We start from the raw sequence: 24,157 nt of genomic DNA, 5'->3' as shown, positions 1-24,157 counted from the left end.
ATCGGGACGATATTATCGGATAATGTGAAAGGGCAAATTGTGTCCGATATCGGATATCGGCTATCGGCTTCCGATAGCCGATATCGGACCGGACAATGTGAAAACGCTCTAATGCTTGTAAATATTCTTTTATTTTAAGGAAAAACGGCATTATTTCTAAAAAAAATATTTACCGATGAAATGTTATTCCTTTATTAGTATAATTACAACTTGTGAAAGTATTTCCGCAATGGGAAATGCTGAAACACACCATGTTTACACACGCACGTCTCTAGAGCAACTGAACAGCGACGAACGCACTTGTGGTATGGTTACCACCTGAGCGGCGACAATGTCACGCGCGCTTACGACTTCTAGTGTCTTGTTATTTAGATTTCTATGACGTCAATATAGCTGAACTAGATGATATTAGTAATAAATAGAGATTCTTATTTCTACCTTCCTAATTATAAATAGTAGGTATAGGTTACATAAGCACATTTACTTCTTTGTTACCGGATTCCACACGTGATACAGGTTGAATTTATTATTTGATACACTGCCAAGGGTTAGGTTTAGTGCATATGTATTTTAATCTAGATCTTTTCCTTGGGCACCGAATGAAGATTGACTGCCTCATTATAATTACTAAATTGATTTTCTTCTATTGAACGAAATGTCCCACGATCTGACAACATTTCATTTTTTAAAAGGCCATGAAAGAAAAAAACCGTTTCTTTATTTTGCTATTGCGATTACAGAAAAAAATTTATTTAATTTTTTTATCGCATATTTTAGGAGAAATTAAATAAATACGAAAAATGTTATGATGACGTCATACATACGGAGGAATAAAAACGCGCCTTAGCCTAATTTTCTATGTTAAAAAAAAAAACTACCAATTTGACGTTTACATGGCATGTCCTGTCTCCTGTCATATTATTTTCATACTAATGTCAATTGTCAATAGTTGTAACATTGTAGTAGGTAGTATTTGTGAATTGTTCAAGTTATTGTTAGAACGTGCTATTTTGTTTTTGTTTTGGATTTTAATCTCACGATGAATCCAAATGAAAAATATACACCTTTTAAAGAGGCCAAATATTGTTTTGTTCCTTCCTGCAAGAACAATTCTATTAAACATAAAGAAAAAATGTTTTTTGTGGTGCCCAGTGCGTCTAAGCAAGACTGGTGTAAAGCAGTGGGTGTTGATTGCCCTAAGCGTAGCCTGTACTGTGAAGATCATCTGAATGTAACATTATAATTAACAATTGATTTTAGTGATATTGATAGATCATAGATTTTGATTCTCAAATCAATACTTAAATATTTTTCTGGCAATATATTTACCAACTAAAATTTCTTTCAATCCATTATTTACATCAATATTTGTTGCAGTTAAAAGAAGATATAACTAACTACATGTATTGGTCAACTATGAGAGGACGACCCAAACTCAAAGCTTCTTTACCGCAGTCCCTTCAACCCAACATATCTCCATTAAGGGAACCTCAGCCAAGCACATCATCAGCAGCAATTCCAATGGAGATAGATAGTGTCACAGAAATTAAGATTTTATTATGTAATAAAGGTGTGCAAGTGAAACCAAAAATGGCAGATCGGACCACTAACTGTTCTTTGAGTAAAATTAAGACAGCTCCATCATCTTTTTGTCACGATGATGATGACTTTAATAGGGAACAAATTGATATTGATGATGCCATACCATCAACACAGGGTAGCACTACTACTACTACTTCTGTAGATGTTTCTGACATTACCAACGAAAACATACAAAAATCCTTCATGCTAGAAATAATTGAAAAAAGGCCATTAGATTACATAGGATTACCACAAAATTATTATTGGTTAATAAACTTTTTTGAGTCTCATTTAAAATTAAAATCTATACATATTATAATAACATTATACAAAATTAAAAATAATTTATCATTCAGGCAAATATCAGACATGTTTTGTATATCTCTAAGCACTTTATGGCGTATATTTTATAAAGCTCTTTATTTACTATCTAATTTTTTTAAACAATTGATTTTCTGTCCCCCTATTTTGACTGTAAAACGAAACTTACCATCTTCTTTTAAAACAAATAAAGAATACTCAAATATATATTGCATAATAGATTGTTTTGAAATAGAAATAGAAAAACCATCCAAGCCCATAGAGCAATCACTGACCTGGTCTCAGTATAAAAATGCTAACACACTAAAATATTTATTGGCTTCAACACCTGATGGTTTCATTGTTTTTGTATCAGCTGGCCATGGTGGTAGGATATCTGATACAAACATAGTGGAAGTATCTAGATTTTTAGATGTGTTACCACCTAACTGCTCAATATTAGCAGATCGGGGATTCAAACATATTGATACTTTATTGACTAAAAAAGGCATAAAGCTTCTTCGTCCACCAAGTGTTATAAAAAATGTTAAATTAACAAAAAAAGAAGCCATTCAAAGTAAAGTTATTGCCAGTCTACGCATTCACATAGAGAGGGTTATTAGGAGAATAAGATTATTTAAATTGTTAAAACCACATTCTGTTATTAATAATAAGTTAATTCAATACATTGATGAAGAAGTGATAATAGCATGTGGTTTGATTAATTTACAAAGTTCCATAGTAAAAAATTGTTAAAACCACATTCTATTATCACTACATAGTATAAAACAAAGGTCACTTTCTCTGTTCCTCTGTATGCTTAAATCTTTCAAACTACGCAACGATCTTATAATGACTTTATGACTGACTGAGAATGACTTTATAAATTAATCAAACCACATGCTATTGTCACCACAATAGCATATGGTTTGATTAATTTATAAAGTTCCATAGTAAAAAATTGTTAAAACCACGATAGATGAAGTGGGGACCATAGTATGTGGTTTGATCAATTTATTAAGGTCTATATTAAATATAAATAATGAATAGGCTGTAAAAGTAATTTTGAACAGTGTGATTTCTGTATGTAAGGACATTTAGGTTAAATTTACTAAGAAATTATTAAGTTCAAACTTAATATGTATGTAGTTTTGTTAAATACTTATTTTATTTAATCTTAATAAGCCTATGATTTTCATAATTTTCTAATAATAAAAGACTGTTTTTTTAAAAGTTCTATTTATTTAACGCTTTCCAACATTTTTGGGAAAATATATGTTTCCCAGAAATTTTCAGCACCCCTTAACAAATGTTGCATATATTCATCATCATAAAGGATCCAGTATTTGTGAATGATTTTGTTTAGTTCAAAATGTGGATCAGCTACACAAAATAATCCTTTTTTCTTTTCAGCAGCAAACATCTGGAGCATTATTTGAGCTTTAAATTTTTCTTTAATTTCATTTTCGTTTATGTACCTTTTCATTGCTTTATGGCTCATTGGACTTTTCACTTCAATGACAAAGTCCTTGCAAATGCCATCTGGGGATACTCCAATGATAGGGGATAGTAAAATTATGCCCTGTTTCTCAACGTGGATATTAAGTTGTATTTCAAGCTCCTGTATAACAAGATTTTCCAATGTTTTGCCTCTTTTAATGGCTTGCGTCTCTGGCACTTTATAACCTCCTAAAATACTGTTCACTAATGCACCATCTGTAGTTTTGCATTTCACTGCCTCATAAATTTTTGAACCAGTCACTCTACCCTGACGCATTGCATGCCACAATTTAGAGTCAGACTGTTTTTTAGTTTTTTCAGCTATTTGGTTTTTGAGGTTGTCTGTAATGATGTTTGCATACCATGATTTAAATGCCATGTAACTGTGATCATATTGGACATCTTGAACAAACTGGAGCATTAAATTAAAAACGGTTAAATCTATCAGTGCAGGCTGCTGTTCTTGGCAATATTTTAAAATCATTCCTTCAGATATATTGCGCAGATTACACTCATTAGTAAATGTGGATAATGTTACATTCACATTTATATCTTCAGGAACTTTCCTTTTTCTTCCCAAATTTTTGGCCAAAACAAACTGCTTATCTGTAACAGCTGCGGCAAGTCTGGGTTTAGTCCAATAGCAAACAGTTGATGTAACCGATGGCTCATCTGATCGTTTAACAAGCCAAATTACAAAACAAATGGCGTGTTTGCACCCTCCTGCTGCTGCTGCGCAATCATTACATTCTACTTTTATGATTTTTTCTGCCGTCTCATCTATTGTAGCAGACACGACGTATAGTTTCCCTTTAACTTTGTGTTCTGGTGTTACACGGCATTTAATAATACACAAATTTCCTTCCCGCTTAACTTCGACGTATCCTACTGCTGTTTCGACGTAAGATTCACGAGATGCAAGTAATGCCTTAGCACTACGAGTTTCCGCAGCATTGTAGCAATCGTTTTCATACATATATTCCATTATCATCAGATAACTAACTGAAGGTAGGTTTCTGTTATCAGCAGACTGAAATCCTTCGGTAACTTTCATTGTGTAGAAAATTAGAAAATGTTACTTAATGAAATTTAAGATACTCGAAAAGACTTGCAAATAACGGTGTGTAGTTAATTACAAAGCTTGGCGAATGGCGGTTTATTTTAGTGTCAACTGTCAAGAGTGATAAAATGTCAACTGTCGAGTTTTTTTTTTTAATCTAAATTACGTGGCAAAGGAAAAAATCTATTCCTCCGTATGTATGACGTCATTTGGCGCTTACGACATTTTAGAATGAGATGATTTTCAAACTCAAAAAGATGAATGAAAACTTTAATATTTTGAAAAAGCAAAAAATACGTGTATAATAATTTTTGATCTAGTTTTGATTAAAATAAAAAAATAAGTAGGTTAAAATTTTGAAATGTTGTCAATTCGTGCGTCTTATATATCAGAAAGAAAATAAGTTATTTTTCATGGGCATGGGTATGCGCAAAGTTTCGTCAGTAAATCAAGTTAAAAACCACTATATAAATTTAATTTTAGTATACTCCGCGAAATTTATTAAACGGCGATGGTCTTATCTGGAAATCTTGATAACATTTTCTGAGTTATAAGTGTTTTATTAACTCTCTTTTCAACGCAATGTTGTTATTAAAGATATTTTTTTAAAATATACAGTTTATAAGTTAAGGTGTATATTGAACATACAATAAATATTTTATATTGATTTCTGAAAGTGCATATTATTTATGTGTTGTTGTGACTTGTACTTAAAGTCGGTAATTTTCTTCATATTAATTGAATTTATAACCAACTTAAAATAAACACAGGATTATTTATTTAATATTGTACCCTTGTTCCGAAATATTTCGTAAAATATAAAAATATAGCAAATTATCCTATTATAGTTCAATTAAAATTGGCCAGGGGTCGTTACCACGCTGCTCTAAATAGACAGTGGAGCGGGCGGGAATTTTAATGGGCGCCATCTTGTGAGCGCAATGCTACGTATGCGCATGTTTTTTGCGCAAATTGTTCGCGATAGGGCTGTCCAGTTATACCTGAATTAAGTATGGATAACGTCAGTACGATTAAGGAATTACTTTTTTGCCAAAAATAATGTAAACATGTCATAATGTTGATTAAATGTCAAAAAGTTTTGGGTACTTTATTATTAAAGTGATTAAGATTAAACTAGTATTAGACAAAAATTACTTTAGAAATTAAGTTTTGGCAACCCTACTGTGTTTCGTCACATACCTTCATACATGTGCAATAAATTGGTCCTATTATAAATTACTGTGTCACAAAAACGGTTCGTCAAAATGGTACGTGCCATCGTTTATCCATATTTAACGGGTTTACACCTGCCCCCCTAGCCAAGTGGCTTTCAGCTGTTAGCGAATGTATGAGATTGACGTAAGCTGTAGATAAACGTATCTACAGCCTACGTCATTCTCATACATTCGTAGTCTATTCTATTGAACGCTACGCTAACAGAAAACCACTTGGCTGTTCGTATTGATATTGTTTTATCGCTTGTTTTATTGTTCTTTGGTATTATTTGAGAATTAAATTAATTATTGTATTTGTATTTTTATTTATATTTCATCAGTGGTAACGAGCATGGGCTGATGATGATGATGATGATTTATATTTTTCAATATATTTATGAAGTGTTAGATAATGTTTAAATGAGGACATTTTTTTGAGTTTATAATGACTTTATAGCGGATTTAAAACTTGATTTTTTCATATTATTTGCCGGATGTTTAAACGTTTTATTTTATTTTATATTCAATGAGTCGTAAGAGCAGCAGCACCAATAATATATTTAAAATTAATTAAATAAATAATTAAGGGAAAATGGTTAGGTAAAAACCTAGTTACAGATGTATTTACTTAACCAAATTTTTATTATTTCAATTAAAGTATTTATAATAAAAAGTATTGAAATACTATATTCTGTAATTATCTTTCATTTAAACAAAACTGATTATCTTGCCATTTATACAAATTATGCGTGTAATTCATGTATGGACCGATGTTTCAATCCTTGGTTAAAATTTATCTGTCCAATAAAGTATTACACGAACATTTTAAAATGTCACCTGTAAACTGTCATATATACGGACAATTAGAATACATTTTTGAAATGGTAGTTTCATACGTTATTCGATGAATAAATTTTAACCAACGATTAAAAAATCAGCCCTAAATACCTAAAGCATAACAATCAAATATGCCTCAACGGGGAATCGAAATCAGATCATATCGATTGAAGCTTACATTATTGTTTACCTATTATACAATACGATGGATTAGGGATTATTTCACAAACACATCCCAAAAGATCAAAGAACCCTCAAATATTACGCAACATAGAAATCCAAACACACACTAATATATTATGTAAATCGCAATATATTAGCAGAGTTAACAACTTTCACTAGAGAAGACCCATTACGTAACATAATTGAATTATTTATAAATCTCGTCAATAAAGCCAATATCAGATAACCTTCGGAGTAAACCTGAAATATAACTTCTTCTCACAATAACTTACGCTTTTATGTAATAGCGATTAATTTTAATAAATTAACATTCTATAAAAAGATTGTAACTAATTTGTAATCAATTTGCCACAATAGATAACACCTTTCTATTTCTTAATCAATGTTGAAGCTATATCTATCTTCGAAGTAATAAAATTAGAATTGATATCGAACGTGACAGAGACTTGAGTTAATAAAGCATACTTGTAACAAGTTTTATTTATATTAGAGACTAGCTGGGCCCCGCGGTTTTACCCGCATTGCTCCGCTCCTCTTGGTCTTAGCGTGACGATATATTATAGCCTTCCTCGATAAATGAGCTATCTAACACCGAAATAATATTTCAAATCGGACCAGTAGTTCCTGAGGTTAGCATCAAACAAACAAACTGTTAAGCTTTTTTATATTAAGTACAGTATAGATTAGAGAAAAGTTATTTTCTGGGCTACAACTCTTTATATATCACGTACATTTTCTCCCTAGATAACTTATTTTTCCCCGTTTACCAGAATATTCCTAACCCTATAACAAACTTAAAATCCATTTAAGGCCTGTAACCACTATCTATTCCTAACCACCAGAACCGCCTGAGGCACGTCTTGGTGAAGTCTGACGACAAAATTACAAGGAGTAAATACCAACTGAATTCTGCTCTAACTCCATTATACTAGACAAGGAAACCTCGGCACTTAAAACTTAATAAAACTGTATTAAGCCTACAGCTTAATAATTACATGGTTTTGTTATTGTGTAAGCAGATAAACAGATTAAAATAGGAGTGTCCAAAATTGAAAAGTATAATATACATAGTAACATTATAGATACGTCTTATTGTTATCGACTGTTACATGAATTATTTTATTTTCGTAGCTTGCTATTTGAGTTTTAATTTAGCTCGAACTGTGGCAGGACGAAACAGGACACTGACTGTATCTGTATAGACTCCGACTACGAAAAAATCTATTTTATAGTACAATTGTCGGAAAACCTATACATATAGTTTACACCCTTTACACTCTCAATATGGCTGCCTTTGATCCTACCAGCTACTATTAATTTACAATTAACATTTAGCAACAAAGACTACCGAATCTAGTCACCAATCAGAATGCGATCATCACTGTCAAATGAGTCAGCGATGAATCGAGTTCATAAATAGTTCCCAATTGGGTCAGCTTTTTGGATCACACGTTTTATGGCGGTCTGTAAACACGCGCCAAATGTTGTTGCCTTGTGCGTTTTATTGTTACTACAAGTGTTAAATGTCAATGATCTGTTGCATTTTCGGATGTTAATGTTTAAATAGCCTGTCAAATGGCAATATATACTGCTAAGATAAATGTAAAGGTAGCGTATAGTAAACAATGGTCGACCAAAAAGTAGCACTGCATTTATTCTTGATAGGATTTGTCGGATCTTGAATATCGGCAAATCGTAATATTTTCATCCGATTAAAAAAGTTGACAACTACAAAGTATGTACCATTTAAATACAATTTTCCTGAATATTTTGAAATATTTCACGCTAAAAGGTATATTTACAAATAGTATCTATTCGACACATAACACGTATATCATGTATTTGCAACAATAACCATCACAATTTAAAATGTAAAGCACATAAGAGCCACACTAGTAGAACTTATTCTAATGCGTAACGGTGCTTCTGAAATACATTCATAATTTTCTTTGGGTCAAGAAAACGGCCAATCTATCGAGACCCCTTTCAAAGCAACGTTGTATCCAAGAGCCCTTTGCTATAACACATTTCGGAGTTCTTTTAATTTGTGCAACTAGTGGCACGTCCCTTTAAATATGGCGCCATAAGTACGTGACAGAAGAAAAGGCGGGAAACAATGGCGGGCCGTTATGAATATTGAGAGCTCAAGGGATAGTCTGTGGTACGCTTCACTGAATTTCGCTGCGCGCCTAAATAGGCATTCGACTATGAAATCACACATTGGAATGTATCGGCCTACTGAAGTACGTTCCGTGTCATATTTGACATGCTCTGAATTTGTAATTAGTTTTCTTTGCAATACCTTTGTTTGGTAATAATGTGGTATTCATGACTTTCTATATCCACAACTTATAATACATATATTGAACACATTGGACAGTATTATTCATACATGATTAACAATATAACAAAATTCTTTAATAAAGATTGACACCTCATTCAGTGGCACATTGAAAAATACATAAATTTTTACGTCTTAATAAAACTATTCATAACATCTGAATGACCTGATAATGATTTATGAAGGCCATAAAAATATGCGGGTAGATATCAAATGCTGTTTACTAGTTATTAAGCATTGTATTATATTTTTGAACTCGATGGTTGCTCTTTAGTATGTCCTTGATAAACCACAAAACCATAAGCTACCAGATGTTTTGAAATAATGTATTATTAGGTACTTATCGTGAATTCTCTGAATCAGAGCTTGAATTGTATTTTCGGAATTCGTCAGCTTAGACGGATCAATTCTTCGAATTTATAATAACAAAAATAATTACAACTAAAATGATTGAATATTAATTAGCAACGCTGGAAATGTGTTGTTGCTGATATTTAAGACAAGGTCAGTATTTTGATAGACAGACTATGTTGGTAAAATCAACAATAATTCTCATTGATGTTTCTAAAATTGCAGCGAAATCCTATCCTACTAATATTATAAATACGAAAGTTTGTGAGGATGTGTGTGTGTTTGTTACTCTTTCACGCAAATACTACTGAACCGATTAAAATTAAATTTAGCACACATATAGAGGGTAACTTGGATAACACATAGGATAGATTTTATACCGGAAATCCCACGGGAACGGGAACTATGCGGGTTTTCCTTTGAAAACGCGGGCGAAGCCGTGGGCGGACATCTAATTTATTATAATTTGGAATTCTTTCTTACCAAGAAATACTACTAATAGGACAGTTTAATGCAATAATGGGTTCTTATTTTAGAGGCTTTCGCAATAAGTCTCCTTCAAAGCACTAAATCTATATTTGTACCAGTCTCATACGATATAGTAAAACAGTTGTAGTGTAACAAACAGTAATGTGCTGTATTTAATAAATAAATTGATTTAGTTGGTCGTTTTCCACAGAAACACAGCCGTAAAACCGCGGGTACAAGTTATTTCAAGTGTTCGTATGAATCTATTAACTACAATAGGAACACTGCAATGTGCAGTTAAATTATAACATGATAAGCCGCCGGTACTATATTTCTACGAAACTGCGCAAACGGCCGAAGCCCTTTACAGCCCTGCACACATTGTCCCATAACTATTAATACCCCACATGCTAATCTACCCCATAACACCTTCACACAACCATCATAATCCCTTGAACCACTTGTTCCAGAGAAAGAAGTCGTTAAGCCGGTTTACAAGACATTTACTTAGATGGAAAAAAGTAATGGGTTTTATGTAATTATAATCTTAAGTCTATTACGTGAATTGTGATTGTTATATCATTTGTTATGTAAACGTCGGTGCTATCTAGAGCAAATTTACTTTTTATCTTGTAAAACTGTGAAGAACAATATTATCACAATATTGTTTTGAAGAATTCACACAAAACTGTACGATACAGTTACGTTTATCTTCAAGTACCTTATTAAGTTATTAACGCTTTAATGTAATGTTTTTGATCGTATATTTAAATGAGGGTAGAACAAAATATTTCGACTCTTTATTAATCACAAGCATAACAATGGGTGATGCTTTACACATACTCAGTGTAGTTAATGTCATTTTCTTCAATTAAAAAATGTTTAGTGACAGATGTCACAGATAATATTTAATTTTGTGTTGCCAACAATAGAGCCTTGTAAAAGTTCAGATGATCATTATTGTAGTTAAGTGTTGCATGTTCGAAGCGGAAAATAAAAATAATTAAAAACATATTTGTTATACTGATTTAAGTGTCTAGTTTATATTGTAAACAAACAATTTGTTACCTCACGGTCGGTTGAATTTTGACATATGTTCTACGCGATATAAGTCAATTCAAGCATTCGCGATTGGTCAAGGATATAAAAAGACACCACAAAAAAGCAATCAAACAAAGCCAAGAATACGTAATAATTCCATGAAATTGTTCGAAAAAAAATGAATAATCTCATTCAGACAACAAGCTCATTAGAGGTGAATTAAGGAAATAACTTCTACGAAATCCGATCCTTTTTTACGTCGGTTTATCCATAATTATATGACATTATCGGCAAAAGGAATAAGTATCTTTGAGGAAGAGAAACAAAATGGAATGATTCCGATTGTATGCCCGCTAATGGATTTGGGACTGATTTGGTAATTTTTGAATTTTAAAGCTTTTTGACGGGTTTATTACCGAATACAAAGTCGGATACGTAGTTAGTGTAATCGACAATAATTTGCATCGAGTAGTCTTTAAATTTATCATTAAATTTAAAAAAATATGTCACCTGAAAATGTACATTGTACAGGACCTATTGTTTAAAAACACATTTTTGCATAAAATATCTACGTCGTATACAAATTTTATTCCATCCGGATCCATATTATTCTATCGAGCTAACTATTAAAACAAACTAAATCATGAATAGCTAATGCACCAAATTATCATCACTTTAACCATTTCCCGCAGGCACAATTAGGCGGCCATCTTGTGCAATCCTTCAGGATCTGACTCAGAGAATGATCATATTTTATCTTAGTAGCTGTAGGGGCAATAGACGAGACATTTGTCAAAATAAGCGTTTTTGTTATGTTGTTTATCGGTTTGTTTTTAGAATCTTTATATTTTATACTATGGTCAAATATTTGGAAAAATGTTCGTATAGGTACTTAGTGTTTAATATTTTTCCAAATACGATGGATATACCTAGTAAACAGAGTTTATATAAACAATGAATCAAGTTAAAACCTCATCTGGATACCAAAAAATCATTCCAATTCATCACACCTTTGCGTAAATACCAAACAACCGAAAAAATCAAATCACACAATTCAGGATTAATATCTTGCCTTTTTCATGCGCTACTTTGTACTGATTTCGATTTTTCATGTATTTTATAGAGATAGCTACACCTGTCAGTTTCCTTATTAAAATGTCACCTGCGGTTAATTCGACACCAACCACAATTTAATAAGCTATTTCCGCATACAAACTTTACCAATTTGTGTCCGATTTAAAACTTTATGTCTCAAAAGTGGGCCAACCACTTTTATATTTTCATTGTGAAAGGCTTTGACACTTCGGCTCTTACCTGCAACAAGAATAAATTACAATTAATAAATATGTAATGTACAGGGACCGATATAAAGTTGTGGAAACTGCTTTCAGGTGCAAATGTCAGATAATATGTTATAGTGTTACTGCATAGGTGGAAGATATATTACTAATATAGTCCATTTCGACTAAAGTTTCTTATCCATTCATGTACATGTTATTGAAAAGGATAGGCATTACTAATATCTATACATAAGGCCGTAAGCACATACCTATACTACGAATTGAGAGTCTTTTTGGAACTATCACTTGATAAAAAGGGGTGCCTTTCAAAACTACTAATAAATACTTAATCTAACGATTAAAGTTGGGATACATCATTATGTATGTTCATCATCATTATGTGTGTCACATCTCTATCATAGGGCAAAGGTAAGCATTTCGAAGCAACGCCTTCTAATACAAGCATAATATCACAAAATGATTAGTACACTATATAAATACAAACTTATTAACACATAAACTTAACGCATCATATGAAAGCAGAACTGAACGGGAAATGATTATAATAAATCTCAACACCTGCATTAGCTAAAGGAAGTGTTCGATTACACACACCGTTTATATATTTACATTAACTAGCATAAGTTAACATAATTGCATTTGCGGTGTTTATAAAGGCGAAAGTTTGTAAGGATGTATGGATGTATGGATGTTTGTTACTCTTTCACATAAAAACTACTGAACCGATTACAATGAAATTTAGCACACATATAGAGGGTAACTTGGATTTACACATAGGATAGTTTTTATCCCCACGGGAACGGGAACTATGCGGGTTTTCCTTTGCAAACGCGGGCGAAGCCGCGGGCGGAAATCTAGTACTGAATATTTCGATCGATCTTCCCTTTACAAGAATAAGAAATATCTAAATTTGGTAAGCATTAAATGCATAATTTAATAAATACGAAAAATCTTTGCTCACACTAAATTAATATTATGCAGACGACCTTACTAATAAGCCCATTTTTTCGCAAATTTAACAAACCAGTTTCAATCTCTTTTGTTCAAATCAATTTTTAATCTCTTCTTAGAGAGATGTGAATAAAATTGTTATCAGTCGCAGAAAATATGTAAATAAAACACTTAATTCAATTAAATGCAAGCGGAAGTAATCCTTGCTACATAGTAACAATTTATTATTATAATATATACTTGAGATAAATGCCAAATGCCAATACATATGTACATGTATCCGACTATATTTTTCTAGTTTACATTATCTTACAGTAATCGCGTACAACTTTCCCCAATTATTATCATAAACATTTAACAAACCATAAACAAAAACATTCTACATCCATTTATAATAAACACAAGTTTGACGAATGTTATGGACCATACAAAACTCGAAAAACAGCTCTCATTAGAGACTAGTTCGTCATAAAAGTGCACATAAACATTATTCAGTGGCGGATAACCGTCATCTCGAGATGGCCCGAGATTAGCGTATGTTGTAACAAACTTTAGAAAAAACTGAGGCCTTGTGATAAATGGGAATTATGGTGCAAGAGAGTAGAACCCTGTTGAACGTGTACGATGAACTTATTCACGTGCTTTAAAATGACCATCTATTTCTTCACATAAACTTTGTTATTACGACAAAGGAATGCCTATAGGTTATATCTTAGTTCGATGTCCAACTATCTTCTGTATGGTTCAGTTATTTTTGTATGTATTCTGAATATACAGATTTAACTTTATAAGATATATAATTACAAACACAATACCCATAACCCTTCTTGAAAGAATCTTTATTGACTTGCCACAGATTTCCTTCAAAATTTACCTATCTCTCATCAGTTTGATTGGGCTTATAGGATTATGAAAATGCCCCGGAACTATCCTAGACCACACTAGACCTGTCAGAACGAATCAATCCCACCTCCCACGTACTATTACCATACAATGTCGAGTTTCGCAAACAAATACTGCCGCTTAGTTGACAAATCGCCACTCGGCTCCGATCTCCTTCTAGATATGCTAATAGCATGTTTGAAGGGTGTAATTGGGATTATTTCGTGTTGAAGCGACATTCCGAATTATCAGCTGTTTTGTGTTGAAATTAGGCTTATCTAGGCTTAGAGTAATTGATGTGTAAGGCCTTAAGGCTACGGAGTTATACCAGCTAAGATAGTTACGCAGAGCAACAGTCTGGTTATTTTTTTGCTTGACATAATCGAATTTAAAACGCGATTGTTATTTAATAAAAATGTTGATTTTTAATATATTTTATTAAACTGTTATGAACTGAATGTTAAGCCACCGTACTACGAGCTTTGTTAACTATGTTACCGTACTACTTTGCCTCAACATAAAGTTGCAAAATCCGGAAATATTTATATTCCATTCACAACAATCGACTTGCCGTAATATTATACAATGGTTCCTATAGGTACTCCCGTGTTACGTGGCAATTTCATAAACGCGAAATATAATATAAAGTCGTGTCCACAGCAGTTACAGAATTAAATGATTCGAGTCGTTTTATTGCGGTGACTTCGTGACGCGGCCTCGTCACGACGGATAATCTTTATTATTTCGCTTTACTATTGTTTAACTTGTATAATAATGTTCTTTGCGAAACTCTAGTTACCGTTCAAAGGAAAGGTAACTAAGTGCATTAATAAAGTGTTCATTTTAGCGTTCATATTGCACGTATGAAGATGGTCTTCGATTCCAGTATGACCACAGAATATCTATACATATAATAAATCTGTAGAAGGGTCAATTCTGTACATTGAAAATATTGAAAAAATAACTAGCAGGGGGTGTTACTGGATCGATACCAAACCCAAATATGTGATTAAAAAAATTTTTGTCTGTCTGTCTGTCTGTCTGTCTGTCTGTCTGTATGTGAAGACATCACGTGAAAACTACCGGTTTGATTTCGATGAAACTTGGTATAATTATACCTTATTATCCTGGGCGTAAAATAGGATACTTTTTATCCTGGAAAAATACGTAGAAAAAAAATTAATCTCAATTTTTCAGTTATCCATAGACGTTGTTCTGTAGTAGGTACCGCGAACACACGTTGCGTATTATTATAGACATAGCCGTATTTGGGTCCAATAGATATTTATAAGATGTCATTGTCCGACTTACTCAAAATGGAGAAATAAACCATCCACGCAAAGACCGACATCCGCGCGGACGGAGTCGCGGGCGGAAGCTAGTACATAATATAACTAACTTATATTATTATTATGATGAAGTATTTCTAAACACATCATAGACTTTTTATTCTATATGAGAATATTTTTTTTGTAATTTACCTTTTCAATGTTATATCAATAATTCAATACACAATGACAAATCCCGCTATACCCACAAAATTGTACCCAAATATTTTTTCCCACATATTAACCTCTTTTCCCGTTTTGCGTTCAATGGACCACAATATCGCTGACATATCCTTAAAACCCACTTGACTTCGACACCATAAAAAATAACCTGCCACTGTCCACTCAGTGTGTTGCGAGTTAAGACTGACAAGTGAGTGACAGTCCGAATCTCCTTCAATGTAAATTTGTACCTTCAAAATGCAGTAGATTGTTTTTGCCGCTTGAGTTTTTACACTGTGGCTTTTGTATAAAAAATACGGATAGAATAATTTTTTTGTGAACTTTAATAAGTGGAAATTTCCGATTTTTTTTTTTCCAAGAGTTTTCTGTATAAGATTGGATAGTAAAGTTTTTGTATCAATTCTAATTAAAATGACAATGCTTATCACTTAGTAGTACTACTAATAAGTACTTATTGAGTGAGTTAATTTTCCTATCAATTAAATGAAATTACACAATCGTAGAATGCCATAATGACAGAAGTCCACACCATTCGTGCAAACAAATTCGGACACACGATGAACAATTAACATTTGCAACATTGTTTCTGAGCATCTCAAACATTCGATACCTTAGCGTTAATTTGTTGTTACGAGCCATTAATTATCATCATTCCAAAAAGTCATTACCTTTATTGAGCCACAGTGACGAAAGCCGCCCAGAGATTACACGCGTGCGGTAAAAACTCAGTGGGTCAGGCTGTTCTGACATTTAACAAGTGTAATATCAAGTATATGTCACAGGCAAAGTGAACAATTTCGCCGTTTATAAACGGTCATTAGTTTACATATACTCAGTATTTTATTATATGTTTAAATTTTAATACCAAACGACTAGACTAAATTAATTCCGACGAATTCATCTAGGAGCCGGGTCCGAGCCGACGGATCTAACCTAACCCAGGGTTAATTGGACGAACCCGCGTGCAAAGTCAACTTTTTAGAAAAAAAAAAAGGTCATGTCTTATTTTGATGTTAAACCTATGTTCCTATAAAATTTTATACAAATCCGTCCAGTCGTTTTACGCGAAAGAGCAACAAATCTATACTTACAAAATTTCGGGTATTAGGATTCGGATTCGGATATTAGTATGATTATGCCTCGGCATGTTACAAAATGTGGAACGTTAGTATAAACTGTCGTTTGTAATCGGCGAAATTATACAATTTACCTGCAACATATTCACCAAGTAGGTATCATATACCAAGGTATGAGTACAAAGTGATTCGTATTTGGTGTGTTATGACCGTTTTATCGGCTCTTCTCATTCTTTATGATAAGTGGAGATTTTTTGACGCGATAACGTTTGCGAGAATTTATTGTACTCTTTATGGTGTCGTGTTTTACAGCCGACTGACCTTTGCGTAGAGAAACTTTACACTACAAACATTTAAAGATGACAATTAAGAAAAAAATATGACTAGACGGTGTGAAACTTAACCTAATTTTACACCTGATCTTGGTAGCCGTATATTTTTATCCATATTTATCTAAGGAAATATCGAACACAAGATCTTTCTTATACCTATATTTTCGTCAACCTATCTGAGAGGAAACAGGGTCGCCTTGCCTTCATACAATAATTGGCAACCCTTTAATCTCAACTTTCAAGCAGTTTTCAACTCAATATGAATTATAAAGAAAAGCTATTATCAAATGCGATAACCAATTCTAATTCTATTTAAATAATAATTAGATAAAGTACACGCCCCCAGGTAATTATGGGTAATTGCAATTTATTACGTCCGTTTAGCAATTGGACGCTATCAAAGAATTTATATTACGGAAATATGGGTATTGACATTTAATTTATAAGCTAATTGTAGAATGAAGATTTGTGCATAAATTAAATTTGATAAAAGTACTTAGGTATAAATAAATTATTTCTTTTGCGCTGTTGAGAACTGGCTTCAAAGTGCTTATTGTGTAAGAAGACTTCTCAAATATTTTATGTCCATACAACAACAAGCAAATAAGGGTATATCAAAATGATAGCATTTAAGCGTCGAATAGTAACTTTTGAATGCATTCTCACAAAAATGACAGGCTAAATATCATAAAATTCATATCAAAATTTACAACTTCAATAGAAATATCACAGCAGTGACAGCCCTACCTTAACCTTCGTTTTGTTAGCAAGATATAATACTGAGTCGAATTGGTAAGCGGACAGGTGGTCACGTGTTTAGTGCGTGGGTTAGACAAATGTGCGTTTTACGAGCGATAGGGCTGCCACAAACAAGATTTTAATATATTTAAATATTCAGTGACGGCTTGCGGTTTAACATATTCAATATAATATAGCGCATTTGATGGATGTTAAATATAAAGGCTTAGTGGCTTTCCGATGTGTGGTTATCGGTCCATTGCACTCTGACCGTGTCATGTATTTTCCGTCCAAAGGACTTACTTACGACGACGTTAATCGTTACTTTAACTATTAAATATCCTCTTAGCGTCTGCGGTATTTCAAACTAGGAAATTTAAAGCTTACAACCTTGAAACAAGAGAGCGATAAAATATATTCTGCAAAACGGAAATTATAGAACGGTTAAACTGAATTATTAGGAGCCATTATAAGCTATCGATTTCCAAGCATTTATCACAACAATTATCATAAACAAAAGATCTAAACGTTTAATTTTAATGGCAGTGCAATAAGTCGATGCGATTTCGAGTGAGTGTACAATCGGAGGTATAAATTGAAACGGGATAGCTGACACCCCTGGCCCGTTAGGCGGGAATTATTGGCTTCGGTATCACGAATTGGTACATGACCTGATACTGAGCAGACAGACCGATTAACAGATTTTGGGGAAAGATTATTGGTATGCGTTAAACGCTCCTTCAATGTGAGTAGGTACATTATACTACATCAAGCAAGATAGAAATTAGAACCGCCTAATTAAGATTCAAAAAATATCATGCATTTAGGTATAAAAATATATAAATAATAATTGTAAAAAATTTCCTTGACAGGCTTGTCCATTGTCAAGCAATTTTCATAAATTCTAAGGTAATGTAGGTAGGTAGGTAAAGTGTTTTTGCTAAATGCTTTTTTCATAATTAGGTAAAAGTTTCGTAGAATTTCAAAATGCACCTATTTTAAAATCCATAAAATATTAGCGGCACGACCTGAACAAAATATGACAGTTATAAAAAATCTAAACAAACAATCGATAAACAAATTTCACAACCATAAACTTAACCTATTAGAATTCACCACAGACAAAGCCAGACGTGCAAATATGTATGTTTGTCTGTTGACCCCTCACGTATGATCTAACATAACGTGCTGGGTTCTCGCGATCAAACTAATTGTGTACGCAATGTCAACTAACGGTGTTTGGCTATATCGTTTTATGATATTCGTGATGTATTGGAAATCGTAATTAGTGAGGGAATAATTTGCAGCTTTTGATTCCATTGTATAATTCGAAGATGACTTTTTAACTAATTTTTGAACACTTTGTTTACCTAACTATGTCAAAAATATCTTAAATTAAGAAAGCGTATTAAAATAATATCGAAAAAAACTACATACCCGAATATATCGAAAAAAACTACATACTCAAAAATTCCTCACAGTACTACTACGTGTTAATACAGAACAGTTTTACGTTCAAAATGTAGTAGAAAAAATTACACATAAACATGTTTCCTTCAATACAAAATTAATAAAAAACGCAAACCTATAATCAGGTAATCAAATGAGGATATTACGTAAACTTACATAACATAATCTAGTTAAAAACGTTTCTCATTATTGTAAATGCGTAGGAAGTTGTTCGGAAGTGGATGTTATCTGCGCCGTGTGAATATTTCCCATACATACATACGACATACATACATGTTATGTCGCATTTCCCATGTTCCATACTTTTTATGTATGATTGGATACAAATACTGTATGAATGCGGAATTTGAGTTAGTACATAATTATATGTTCAGAATACGGAAACAAATCATTGTTCTCTAGTTTAGTCGAGAGTGTGTTTTGTTCGAGTCGTAGTTGTGTTTCTTTTTTTGTTTCTTTTTTTTTGTAGTTTAAACTTCACAGATTTTTATAGTATTCAATCTATTGATTTGAACAGTGACTGCAAGTTTAAATGGTCATGTCGCACACTTAAAACATAAGTGGCACTATACAAAAAAATTCATTTTTGAATTAAGTATGCAGTCAAAAGGCATAAAACGAAACGCGCCTAACGCAAAGATCCCGGTAGCTCTAATGCGTCAAATTTTTGCTAGATGTCGCTAGTGTCACTTATGAATTTGTCACAATTTGTCCGGTCGGTAATTGATAAACCGGCACTATGCCATTTCGCGTCAAGTCTCTGGTGGAAATCCTCGTCGAGGTGAGTCAAAAACTGGCACTTTGTGTAAAGTGCCACTTATTTAATTAATTTGCTTTCGAATATTTACAGTGAGTAAATGCATAAGTGGCAGTTTGAATATAATGCCAGTTATTTAATAAGTTTAGTGTGGATTTTGTTTTTATACGAAATTCAATAACGGGCATTTTCTTTAAAGAGCCATTTAATCAATAAATATGCTTTTAAATTTTCGCTGTGCGCAATTACATTAGTGTCAGTTATATTATGTTAACTTTAATTAGGATTTTGTTTTTATACGAATTTAATAATAAAAAAAGGCATTTTGTTTAAGGCTTTTTGTATTATACTATCATGGATCCGAAAAGAAGTAGATGTAGTAAGTATAATAGAATTATCAACTCAGAACAATCAAAGAAAAAAAGAAAATGATGACGATGATGGATCTCAAATTACTAAGCCTGCTTCTAAAAGAAATTCGGATATTGTTGAACCGCTTTCAACAATGAGTGCGTCCGATTTGAACATCATGAGAAGTTCATCCTTTAAGCTCTTATCACAACCAAACTAACACTGACGATGGTAACTTTTTTCTCGCCTCAGACGATGACAGAACAAACTTTCCAAATTCCATCAAAGAAAAAATGCAGGAGATCAAACTCAAACTCGTCGTCATCGTCTTCGTCGTCCAGCTCGTCGTCATCTTCGTCCTCAAGCACATCATCCAGTTTAGCTTCAGCTTCGTCTATACAAAGGCCATAACCTAACCCAACAAATTACTATAGACACACGTAATAATTTCGACCCTTCTAATCCGGATGACGAAACAGAGAACCCAAAATGTAAAGTAAAAGGAATGACCAAATGCAAAAATTGATAACATTTCCTTCACTCAGATTGTTGAAGTTTCTAATAATCATCAAAGAAGTGATCATCTTCCTGCTGATTCGAATCTTAAAAGTGGTCTTGCTCCGAATGATGGTTATCTTGTCGCCTCTTCCAACCCTGCTGATAACGTCGAAATCATACATTTTAATACAAATGACACAGGAACGATGAACGATACTGCAAAAGAAGCTCCAACTCAGCCAGTTGATGCAATTACAAGAAAACGAAAAATAATAAGATCGTTACATACTACAAATATTGTGAAGATACTAATAAATACAGGCAAAAATATGTTTCAAACTCAAAACGTTTTTCCAGCTAAAATGATTAAGCAACCTTGTGGAAGAACATGTCGTCTGAAAATCGCAGATAGAATTTCTGAAGAGTCACGAAAACTTATTTTTAACTTAACAGAGATAAAGCCCAGATATAAATATAAAAAGATTAACTCTAATAGAAAACCGAAGAAGGTTAACGAAGTTACTGCAAGATTTTTACTGACCCATGATAATTAAACCTTTGATACGCTGATTTTTACGTAACTTTAACAGTTCCTACTTCGAAAGAATTTGACCTTAGCAGATTAATTGAAATACCTCTAATAACTGTACTGATTAGTAAGTAGTAAGAACAAGATTTTAATGTTAATGTTATTTATGACAATACTTTTATCTAGATTCAAACAGACTTGTTAATTATTAATATGTGTGGTAATTTTGACCGAAAACTATGAGCATGTGCCAAATAAATATAATTCTTTATTATTTTAGTAATTCTACTGTTTTATTTCTCTCTTTGTTATTATTACAATGTAGGGAAAATAACATTTTAGAGGTCATTAAGCAAAAAGTTGTGAATAACTAGAAAACTATAACCGACACAATACTAAACATTTTTTTTAAATGCTTCTCAATTAATAAATAATCAATAATTTTATTGTTTGCCACTGGATACTGAAACAGCGTTAGTTAAACTGTTATTTTAATCCGATCACAAGTCTATATTTATATTTTTTTAGTTCCATATCACCCATTCAATTTTTAAAAAATCTTAAAACGGCCGTACTGTAAAATTAACATTTTCGTTTAGTGCCATTTATGTTTTAAGGGTGCGATGTGTTGACTAGGTATTTCCTTTAATGGGTTTTATTGTAATTTAGACTTTTAAAAGTTTAAGTATTTATGCAGTATCAAGTCGTGTGTTTACTATTTAAATATTTTTATAGTATGTTATAATAACTTAACTAATATTATAAATGCTAAAGTTTGTGAGGATGTGTGTGTTACTCTTTCACGCAAATACAACTGAACCGATTACAATGAAATTAAGCACACGTATAGAGGGTAACTTGGATTAACACATAGGATAGGTTTTATCCCGGATATCCTACGGGAACGGGAACTAGGCGGGTTTTTCTTTGAAAACGCGGACGAAGCCGCGGGCGGAAAGCTAGTATGTTATAAAGTGTAAGTAGTTTATTGTAAATAGTCAGACAAAAATACAACATTATAAGGATCGTAAAAGCCTTATAATGTAATTTTTTGTACTATCCAAAAAGCTTAGCGAATTTAAACCATAATCCCTTGTAATTAAGTCTAATATATTTTTATCATATCGGTTGAATCATGGCTATTCTGGGTGTACTCAGTTTATCGTTGAACCAATTCGATTTAAATGAATCGACTGATCATTAAATGGAATTAATCTGTTTTATTAAGCGATGAATTCTCGTATATTGTAGTTAAGATTAATGTGAGCCTGAAATACAGGGTATTGTCTCCAGTTTTAATTCGTGATCTTCGCTATTAAAAGTGTATACAATTAAGAAAAGTATTAAGGAAGCTGTAGCTTCCAAGTTTAAATCAATAAAGCCTTTTATTGCAATGAGGCTGAGTTGATGAAAAGCTAAAAATATATTTCGACTTTTATCACAATTCACAATAAACAAATCTGTTTTAGTTTTTGCCTTACAATTACGGTTATCTAGCTTCAAGATCGATACTCCAGCCTTTGAATCTTCAAGATAGTTAATTCTGTACAAACGTACAGGATGATGATATGGTATTAATTTTGCTAGATAAGAGTAACAAGCTAGTGAGCGCCCCCGGCGTTTCACGCGTTTGCAGCCTCCGTATTCAGAGTTAGCGATGGTATTGATCAAATGATGGAATATTGGTGCTATTTTACTTATTGTAGCTTGCTTTTTATTTCTATAATAAAATTTTGAACAACGTAGCCCTACTAACATTATAAATGCGAAAGTTTGTATGTTTGCTTGTTTGTTACTCCTTCACGCAAGTGTTGAACCGATTTTCATGAAATTGGGTACCTACACATGAAGGGTAACTTGGATAGTTATAACACATAGGATAGTTTTTATTCACGGGAACGGGAACTATGCAGATTTTTCTTTGAAAACGAGAAGCTACGGGCGAAAAGCTATAAGAGCATAATATTGCAAATTATTTATACATTTTAGATAAGTACGTATCTAAACAAAATCACACTATCACAAATTATTCCTTTGATTATATTAAAAACAAACAAATATAAAAAAAAACTAAACTGACGTAACCAGTTACTTACAGGCAGTAAATCAATATATTTGATATTACAACACAATAGAGATAGGAAATAGGTGTGGAGAATGGATACGACGCTATTCCGACACTAATGATGGCGTTCCGAGAAATAGACTTGGGGTTCTAGATTCTTGCAAATAAACCTAATTTGACACCCATTCAGTATCTACTTGTACGTTACTAAAGAGATGGTTAATTGACGCCACCTAGTTTTCTAAGGCATACTATCTAAATAATCATATACTAGCTGTGCCTCGCGGTTTTACCCGCATTGCTCCGCTCCTGTTGGTCTTAGCGTGATTATTTATAGCATTTAGCATTTGCGATAAATGAGCTACCTAACACAGAAATAATTTTTCAAATCGGATCAGTACGTCCTGAGATTGACGCGTTCAAACAAACAAACAAAATCATACATCCTTAAATTTTTGGAGTGTTAGATATTGTTTATCGAACTAGCCTGCCACTGAAGTATCATTTGCACTTAATTTAAGATATTCCACACGTCATGTTGAATATTCGTTACAGTAGGCCTTTGTCTCTACATTGTATGATACTAAACATGATCTAATACTACAGCTAGGTCTAGACTTCATTCAGGCGTGCTTTATCCTAGATCGGAAAACCACTTAACATAATTTAGGTTTGCGGTCAAGCGCCTCTTATCATAACTTTGTAGCATACCGTATTTTGCATAGATTTTGCTTCTTATAACAATTTTAGTCATTTACTTTTTATTTTATCTAATAGGTCCTACAAGGTACATTCTTTATTTATTATTTCAATCTATCAA

The 24,157-nt window shown here is 32.7% G+C and overlaps 2 protein-coding genes across 3 annotated transcripts in view; one reads left to right on the top strand and one right to left on the bottom strand.

The window, feature by feature from the left end:
* LOC123690826 (protein outspread) overlaps nt 1–24,157 on the bottom strand; it is a 229,135-nt gene that overhangs the window by 142,468 nt on the left and 62,510 nt on the right. The gene's annotated exons all lie outside the window — the stretch shown is intronic.
* On the top strand, nt 993–2,986 carry LOC123690833. Its single transcript, XM_045634911.1, has 2 exons — nt 993–1,180; nt 1,378–2,986. The coding sequence occupies exons 1-2, from the start codon at nt 1,040–1,042 to the stop codon at nt 2,635–2,637; spliced, it is 1,401 nt and encodes a 466-aa protein (XP_045490867.1). The 5' UTR covers nt 993–1,039; the 3' UTR covers nt 2,638–2,986.

The sequence above is a fragment of the Colias croceus genome, chromosome 4, assembly GCF_905220415.1.
Source record: "Colias croceus chromosome 4, ilColCroc2.1".
NCBI lineage: Eukaryota > Metazoa > Arthropoda > Insecta > Lepidoptera > Pieridae > Colias > Colias croceus.
Note: the sequence above shows the minus strand (reverse complement) of the source record. Positions and strands in the feature narration are given on the sequence as shown.

What these genes read in the sequence shown, in the direction of transcription:
- LOC123690833 (XM_045634911.1), top strand. Translation starts at nt 1,040, where the DNA reads ATGAATCCAAATGAAAAATATACACCTTTTAAAGAGGCCAAATATTGT. An exon ending in AGCAAGACTGGTGTAAAGCA is followed by an intron (nt 1,181 to 1,377) that starts GTGGGTGTTGAT and finishes TATTTGTTGCAG; the next exon opens with TTAAAAGAAGATATAACTAA.